A 9,281-nucleotide genomic window follows, 5' to 3' on the forward strand; every position below is an offset into this window, starting at 1 on the left:
GAGACTAAACTCGTGGTTAAATGCATGGCTGAAGTAAAGGTCCAAAGTGCAAAAGACTCACTTTAAACACCTTAATGATCATTACGGATTACAGTGCAATGAGAGCGCGATATACCATGAGTTATAAAGAACAGAACCACCCCAGAAGACAGAGGCTGTTGACTGTTTTCCGAAGGAAGGCAGACTTACAGAGCTAATTTAACGTGGCAGAAATTTTGCTAATGCGGAAAAAAATACCAAACTCGAGGCAGATTGGCACAATCCCAGAAGAGCAAAGGCAGGACAGTGGCTCAGCTGGAAACCCAAATGGGGAATTTGGTGCAAAGAACAGGGACTCAGTTGTGTTTAGGATGGGTATGGGACATGGGAGTAGTTTTGCCTCCTCCCCTTGTCTGTGTTTTTTTAAAAGCCAGATACTGGGAGAAGATGGAAAGTTGAGGTCAGACGGCAGCACCGCGAAAGAAAACCCAGGCTCAGCCCTTGCGCAATGGTATTTGCTTTATTGGAGATGTTAAAAATCAGCATGTATCTATCCCAACAAATGAAAAAGAGGAAAAAAAATCAGTAGGCAAATATTTCTTAGCAACAGATGAATACTCTTCTCAAGATTTTGTTTAATCTAAATATATTAACTTTGTTTACAAACTGTTACTCTGAGTAACAGTAAGTTAGTGACAAAATCAACTTGTGCATGTTTATCCATGTATATACATAGTAGCAAAGTTTTTAGAACTCTAGAACATGAGTCTTGTGGTTTGAGAAATTACAGGAATTAATTTTGGAATAAAACAGACAAGTGTGAAAGCATTTAAATTCACCGTTCGACTTGCATAGAAAAATTACCACAACTCCAGGTCTATTAACACAAGGATTTTCTCATTTAATATACATAAAACAATCTCTCTTAAAAAGTTGCTCCCCTTTCCTGTAAAATCCCAGCAGCTGATCCAGATTCCATTCCAGATCCATCGTCGGGCCCCTGATTCTCTGAAGTGCAGAAGTATTTCACTTTCAGCGGGTGACCAGGCAGCCAAGTGAGTCGCATGTGACATGAAATAATTTCCTGGAGAACAGATTGAAAAATACCCGTCTTTTATGATCTTTATATTGTTCCTCTGTTGATGAAAGGTGTTCTACGCATACGCTTTCTTACCTGGGTTGGAATTTCGTGGAGTAGGACAGCGTAGTCAAACTCAATAAAATCATCTTTTCTTATCTGGACATGAAGCGAAGAGGAAGAAAAAACGACCAAGAACACAAGTTAGTATTGTTGAAGTGTAGAGTCGGCTCTAATCTTCTTTGACTGATCTACTCTGATCTACTTGACTGCCTTTAGCTTGCTTGGGGAGTGAGGGGAATAGGCCTCAGGACAGCTCTGGTGGTAGCTGGAGTGAGACAGGTTTTGTACGTGGAGAAACAGGGAATTAGGATTGCTTCTTGCATCAAAGCTTTGAGGGCACCAAGTGCAGCGTGGCTCTGCAATCAGACTGTTCTCTAACACAAAACTAGGCTGGCTCATGCTAATTAATTGGGTTCAGCTCTCAAATTTCAGAATCTTACCTATTAATCTCTCCTTCAGAGAAATCTCACCCTAAATGAGTAGGGAGTAAAAACTGAACATGGTCTATCAGTCACAGGTGAGTGAGGGAAACAAAAGCTTTGGGAACTTGGATTTGCTGTGCTGCAGGTGTAAGAGGTGTTCCCCAGAGAGCACAGGTCCAGTACGAGCCCAGTGCTGCCTTTGAGCTTGGCTTGGAGGGCAAGGAGGACTCGGAGCGATTTAGTGTAGGGCTGGTGAGCTGCAGCACCGTATGTTCAGATCTCATGAGACTGTCGGACGCCGACAGGTCTGCTCAGGCAAACAAGAAAAACCAAACTGTGTTCAAATGAGTAACGTTCTCCCATCAGAACATGGACAAAATACTTGTCCAGAGGTGGAGGTGTGTGTATGGAGAAGCCACTGGAATTTTTGGAAGAATCACCCCCATTGTGGAGAGTGTGACATGCCCATGAGGGTTTTGTTCCCTGCCACCTGGTAGACTCTGCCGGCTCCGTAACGCACGCGTGTAATTTCCACTCTGCTTACCCACTGCTTCACAGACTTCACTTGTGCCATGAAGTAACCCAAGTTCTCTGTTGACTTTTCCCACATGATGTAACTGCTGCCAGCGACAGCCAGAGCCCACACAGGCTCCAGGGCAGGCTCAATATTGCCATAGCTGTCTGCAGGGGACAAAGAGAGAAATATCGAAATGATTCGTTCTGGCCGTTGAGCAGAAAAATGATAAAGAACACTGGTGTAGTGCTATTCCGGGGAGGTGACTCTTCCCTCCGATGTGTTATAATCTTGAGCAGGGAGGAGAAGGATGCTAAACCTGCAGTGGTAGCAAAATCCTGAAAGCCTGACAGAACTGAAATTGCCAAGAGGCGCTATTGTTGGGTCCCCACAAGGAGGGGCGAAGCCCAGCAGCCGCGATAGCAGAGGTCCTTAGCTAGCTGGGAGGAAAAAAGGGACTGGAGCACTCTGTTTCCAGTGTGGAAAAATTCTGTTAGTTTGGAGGAATATACCTGGAATATTGTTTCCAATTATTGGTTTGGTTTGGTGCCTAAATTTGAGGTAAATTCTGTTGTCCTCTTCATGAATTTTCTTCAGGTCTTTGGGATGCGTACACTTGATATTGACAACAGGCAGAGCCTTCGTCTTCGGATACAGCACCGTGGCAAGGCAGCTCCCGGCATCTTCCTGGAAAGGTAGAATTTAAAGCTGTTATCTTTAATCAAGATTTTTATTTACCAGCAACATGTTCTTAAAAAAACCCTCTTGCTATTAACATGTGAAGTATAGACATGGAGCACATGCAGGTCTTTGTGAGATGCTTTGTATGAAGCTGTACAGGGTTCAAGAAAGCCTTTAGAAGGATATATTTTTTTTTCCAGAAAAGTAAGTAGGTTAAAACCACAAGGCTAAAGCGATTTAACAGGAGTTTTTAATTAAAGCGTAGCAGAAATGCACCAAGTCATCCCAGAAATATATTTTGAGTCCTCAAGAAATACTATTAATTGTTAACAGCACCTTTCATTGTATGATACATCAGCCTTGAAACAAAAATAATGTAAGGTTTCGTATTAAATTCTGAAAATAATTTGTATTTCCTAAAATGTGAGTGTAAAGGAAAAGCAGACGCTTACAGGGAAATTGCTGATGACAACTCTCTGACAGAATGAATGGAGGGGGCGGCTGTAATTAAAAAGAGCGCATGACTGTCGACTCTTTATTCTCGTTTTGGTGTGTGGGCACAGCGGGAGCTGCAGCTGGGTGACGAGGACCACCCTGAGACACTGAGCTTGGGCCAGTGCAACATTTCACCACTCGGGCACTTGGTTGCTTGATGTGACTCGAAACAAAACGATGTCTTTGGGCAGCGAGCAGCGCAGGCAGCTGCGGCGCTCTGACCCCTGGCACCCCAGCGGAGGCAGACGACCGAGGAGAGGAGCCGCTTGTGGGCAGGTAAGAAGCATAAAGGTCTTCCCTTTGTGAAAGATCCGTTTACGACAGCGCCTGAACGTGCCCCGTTTTGGAGAAGCTGAAGCTGATGTAAGGCATGCTGTCAGAAGTAAATGTGCAACACCATAAACTCACCCCCGTTTTGTAGTCTTCGGTGGTGAACTGCAGGTAGTACTTGTGCCCGGAGTTTGGGATGCTCTGGAATAGAGAACGAGTCAGCCAGCGGTTTTACGTACTGGGACTTGCTGAGGTGGCACCGTGGACGGTTCAATATATAAATGAATCGAATCTTGCTGAGCGGGAACTGCACAGGCTAATTTAATCGTAGGGCTGCTAACCCGCCTAGGTTTTTTTCTGTTCTCGTTGGGAAGAGACTAATTTCAACACGCAGCACGTCAGAGCAGGATTCTGATCTGCCTGCTCTGTTGTACCCTGAAAGTAGGAGTCATTAAATTGCCCAGTCAACTACCGAGACTCTGCTTGTTAAGGAAAAAATAAAAGAATACTCCTTGCTGATGGGAAGCAGCCAGTAGCACGTCCTGTGGCACAAAACATCAGAAAAGCCTTAGAACTGTACACCTTTGAAATACGTAATTTTCTTGCATTTGGGGTCTTTTAGGGGGGTTTGGTTTAGGGGATTTTTTTTCCTGTTCTGACAAAAATGGTTCAGTTAACAAATAGTATTTTTGGTGTGGGCTATCATGGACTCAAGCAGAAACTGCCTTTTCATGTTGGCCATGAAAAACACTAATTACCTTGAAACAGGATCAGTGCCTCATTCAGTGCTCTAAGAGCGGGCCTTATAAAAAAAATATTTGCATGATCTGCTCTTTCCTTCATTAGCCAGTCTCTTATTTTTCTACTAACTTTTATTCCCATTTGAAATCTCTGTACTTTTGAGTGGGGAGTCCGAGTAACAAAAAGTGTGGAAAACTTTGTATTTATTCAAGTAATTCCTTGTAACATGACATTATGCGTCCTTTAACTTTTTGGTGCATTTCCAAGCCTTTCCTTTGATTAAATCACCCAGAAATAAATGAAAGAAATAAGTCTTTTTGTAGGCTGCGCTGCAATTTATTAGACAAGCTTTCCGATATACAGGCCAAGCCATTTCTGGGTCTGAAAGTCTATTCTTTTTGCATATATTACATGGTTTAATGAGAGGCATTATCCCTTGTTGTAAACCTTTTGTTGCTTCTGTTTGCTACTGGTGTAGGATATATGGTAGAAAATGCATTTTACTGGAGAATGCAAGCTGCCTTCTGAAGCATAAATTTCAGTCAAGTCGCTGTATTGCAGCCATGGGTCTGATTTGTTTGTCTTGCTTGTTTTTTAAATACAATTCCCTTCAGATAACCAGGAGGGAAATTCTGGCTGTTTGCATAATTTAGAAGACAAGAACCCAAAGCAAACGCACATGTTTTATTTATCTAAACTTGGGCCTTTGTGTTGCTGTCATACCGTCTGTCAGGAAGCCATTAATAGCATAATATTAGACAATTTTCGTTCCCTGGTCAAGGCCATGAGCCCAGCACCTGCCTTTAGTATACACACAGAGTTACACACCGCAGATAAGAGGACAAATTGGTTTAGTCTCTTTTGTAAAATCCCCTCTTGAAGATTTATGGTGAGGCAATTCTGGAGCTGGACCCAGATCACAGCGTGAAGGGAAGGGAGGAAACGGACACAGGACGAGTTCAGACTTTCATCACCTCTTTCTTCTGTGCCTCCTCGTTCTCCCCTTTTCCTGTTCCAGTTTTGTGTATCGGCTAAAATGTTGTCTTCAAAATGACAGAGAATATGATGTGAGGAGACCCTTAGCATAGCAAAATAGTAAAAACTAGCTCTCTGAAATGCAGGTTTGCAAAAGAACCAGTAATTTGTGGTGCTGAAAGATGGCTCTTATCTCTCCTGATAATCACTGTGGTTAAATCTGAGTTTCCAATTATTGCAAAGCCACCCAGGACGTGTTCCCGCCATTGTTTCTGACATTCTTCATTCGGTGAGATCTGGGTATTTCTCAGCGCAGTGGCCTGGGCTTACACATTTTCTTGCCATGAGTACAGCACATGAGAGAACCTGAAGCAGTCAGTGGGACTACAGCGCTTCTGAAGGGGAGAAACGTCCCCCTGATTTAACTGATGACCATGGATGGGGTTTCCCGCTGAACCTTTCCCTCGGGGGCACGGTGCAGCAGTCAGACTCGGTGCTCCCAGCTACCGCATCAGAGTTGTAAAGTCTGTAATGGAAAAGTCTTTTTAAAAGAGTTAAGCTGGATCTTTTCCATTCGGCATATTCAGTCATTTAAAATACGTTCAACTATTCTTCCAATCGTATTTGTTCTTGCATGGGTGCCACCTGTTCTCTCTGCTAAATTGACAATCATTTATGTAGCTGTGACAACTTTGAGAATAGTAATCAGGTTCTGAGAAAATATCTCGGATGCTTCATTGCATTTCCTAGATACCGAGCACTAACAAGGAAAACAAAATCGATTGGGACTTTATATAAACTAATTATTCAGTCTCTGATTCTTCTCAATAGGAGGCCACAGAAAAGCTTCATGACTAATGACTTGGTAAATACCCACTTAAAAAAGAATACATAATTCTGTGCTTATGTGGTTTTTGAAGTAGATATTCTCTCTTCATTTGCAAGAGCTCCACCACAGCAGTGCCACTCACCTAGAAAGCTGTCAAGTGGCACTACACAGCTAAAATATATACTCAATCAGAGGATGCGTACCCAGGGGCTTCTTTGACCTTACCAGGGAGTGGGAGAAGGTGCATTTGGCATGAAATAATTTTACCCTTTGCAAGGGTTTTTTCTAGTTACTAAAGCAAGCATCGCTTTTCTTTCTACTGCTATTTTTCACCGTCATCCCAAAACGCATCACTGTAAACCATCCCACAGTGGGAGTTAAATAGGAGCTCAGGAATAGTTGACATCATGCAGCCAAAGATCGAAGTGTCCAAAAGAGAAGAAAACAAGTGAGTAATTCATTTTTCCGCTGAATATCTGGGTCACGGGATAGTTTTATTTCTGGGCTCAAAATTAATGCAACTTTCACGACAGATTTTTAGTACTGCAAAGGCCAGAATAGCAATTTAAGAGCAGTTTCATTCCAGGTCCCGATGGAGGTGGTTTCGCAACTTGTTTAAACTGCTCTAGCTCCGCACTGGCACAGAAAGAGGTGAACCCCCTCTTCTCCCCTGTGTTTTCCCTCCAGAAGTGAGCTCTCGGGCTGCCCCACGCAGGAGGGAGAAGCACACCTCTCCGTATTGAGCTTTCCCAAGACAATTTACCGACCCTGCCAACTGACTTTACCTTTCCCACCCTAAGGGGGGTCCTGACTGTTGGAAATAAGCAGAAACCTTTTAACAGTAGGGTCATAGTTCTGGTATTACGCTGGTTTGTGTCAAGATGAGTTTGTGAAATTAGCCACCTGTAAAATTGTATTTTATAGTCCAATTTAAGCAGATGTTGCAGTTTAGCCAAGGGATTGTCTAGCTTTATGTTTCACCTCCTGGTTCACCTACATCCTGCTCAGTTCTGGTTTCTGAGTACGTCAGTGTTTTGTACGTTTTTCTCTTGAATTCTAGGACCTTCAGCTGGCACACACTGATGTTTCTCTTAAGAAAGTATTCTGAAGCGCAGCTGTCAACAGTTCCCCGAGATGCACGCTGCTGTTTCCTAGAAGAATCTCACTTACTTAAGTGCAGAAAAAACCCACATCAATGCGAACAGACAAGAAGAAAACTGCAGCCGTTGTCAAGGTAGGAATTACTCTGTGTTTGGCATACCTCTGCTATTTGTTGCTAGGAAAAAAAAGCACTGAAGTGTCATTTTACCTGAAGTTGAAAAATCCTTCCCAAGTAATAGAGTTACCACGCCAGTGACCGTCTCCAGTCCTGTTTCTCATTACCACAGTTTCACTGGCTAGTGAGCTGATAATGCTAGTTTTAAAATGCAGTGCTCGTGATTAAATTTCATGATAAAATTATCCTATTTTTCTAAAATGTCCAGCAATATACTAACCGATAGGAAACAAGGCTTCTTAAAAAAAATTAGAAGAACAAAAACCAACCAAGCAAAACCCCCCAAACCCCAACATTTCTGTCTGTTGCATTCACATAATCTAGCACATTCCTTCCAGGAAATTCTTGTCATTTTTTTTACAGTGGAGGACAGGAAAGAAGGAAGTGACCAGGTCTAGTACATTTTTTCTCGTTTTCACAGTGTGTGAAGAGAAATAAGGCAAAATAAACTGCAGAAAGTGGTTGCAGCAAGCTCCTACAGCATCAAGTACTGTGAGGAAATAGTGAGGCACTGCTCTATAATGACTAATTTCTTTTTTCTTTCCTATATTAAAGGACATATACATATGCACACTACCCAGTGAAGGGCCAGTAAATGCAGAAGGAGCACTGGTCGGTTTCACGGTAAATTTCTGTCATAGGTTTTTGCAGCAATTTCACAGGAAGAATGAAATGCCACAGCAACATATCTGTCCTCTACACCTATCACCTACGTTTACTGACGTGTTTGGGAACGATGGTGAGAACAGAGTTACCTGAAGAGTACAATCTCAGATAATTTATAGCAGGACATTGTGTTGGTGCTCCCAGACAGGTAGCATGACCAAGGCTATCTTTCAGCCCCGCGTTACACAAAGTAATAGACAAATCTCGAATCCTTATGCAGTAGTTCGTGTTTTGTCAAATTTATTGGGAAATTATTCTGGTCTGTTAAATATTGCTTGTAACTCTGACAGGCTTTAAATCCTTTTGGAACTACAGTCACCTGGGATATATGTGAAGACTGAGGCTCAAGTTCAATGTTGTAAAGACCACAAGAGTATGTGTTAAGAACTTTAGTCTGGCTTGGAACTTCTTTCTTAAGAGGGAAAACTTTATACTGCACCATGTTCTTTATCGGTTTTAGGAGTGAGGGCCTGAATTGAACATGCCGTACAGATGCTGAAGGACAAATGTCATAAGATCTTTTCAGATGCCAGAGCTGTGAAAAGGATCCAGTGGAATCCAGTGCTGCATCTGGCAATTCAGACTAGGAATCCAGAGCAACCAGCCCTGGCTTAAGTTGCTGCCCAGCACTAGCCTGGAGAGCAAGGCTGGACGGGAGGGCTGGTTTTAAATCCCTGCAATAGCTTAGACCCTCCTCAGCTCTACAGGAAGGTCGCGTTTTCCTTCCAGAATCCACAGCCTTGGACAAATGTTCCCCATAAGTTTTTGCCTGTTTACTCTCAGAAAACTAAGGAAGCTGTGGGGGGAAAAAAAACCCCAAACCTGTGGCCAGAGGAAGAGAAGGGCTGCACAGCACGGTGTGGCTACACCTGGGCACAGCCTCGAGCATCCCTGGCAAGTTGTCCCTGACGTGAACAAGTTGGGCGCCGGTGACAGCTCCTGTCTTGCACAGGTTGCCGCCATCTTTATCACCTCAGTCTGACGTTTTGTGGAAGGGAAAAGCAAACTGCATCGCCTTTAGTTGAAGCTCTCCGTCTCCAGAGACAGGATGCCAGCTCCCTTCTGTCCCCACTCGCACCGAGGCGATGGTCTCTCCAGAAAGGACTCTGCGAGAGCGGCCCCACCATATGCCTCTGGTTCCTCCTTCCCTCTTGTAACCCTGCGCTGCTCTCGATGCCAGGACAGGGCACTCAGAAGCCACTTCAACCAACATAGGGCAGGCTGGGCTTGGACTAGGGGGGTCATGGCAATTGAAAATAAATTAATGAAATACAACAAGGGAAAGTGTAGGG

The 9,281-nt window shown here is 43.5% G+C and overlaps 1 protein-coding gene across 1 annotated transcript; it reads right to left on the reverse strand.

The window, feature by feature from the left end:
- Window positions 1-904: 904 nt before the first annotated feature.
- On the reverse strand, window positions 905-3,703 carry RARRES1 (retinoic acid receptor responder (tazarotene induced) 1; the record flags this gene model as incomplete). The annotated part of the gene is made up of 5 exons (XM_009865945.1): window positions 905-1,063; window positions 1,154-1,216; window positions 2,087-2,223; window positions 2,569-2,743; window positions 3,641-3,703. Coding segments are annotated over 5 exons (597 nt in total), but the record flags the coding sequence as incomplete, so codon positions are not given.
- Window positions 3,704-9,281: the final 5,578 nt, after the last annotated feature.

The sequence above is a fragment of the Apaloderma vittatum genome, unplaced genomic scaffold (assembly GCF_000703405.1).
Source record: "Apaloderma vittatum isolate BGI_N311 unplaced genomic scaffold, ASM70340v1 Scaffold28353, whole genome shotgun sequence".
Classification (NCBI taxonomy): domain Eukaryota; kingdom Metazoa; phylum Chordata; class Aves; order Trogoniformes; family Trogonidae; genus Apaloderma; species Apaloderma vittatum.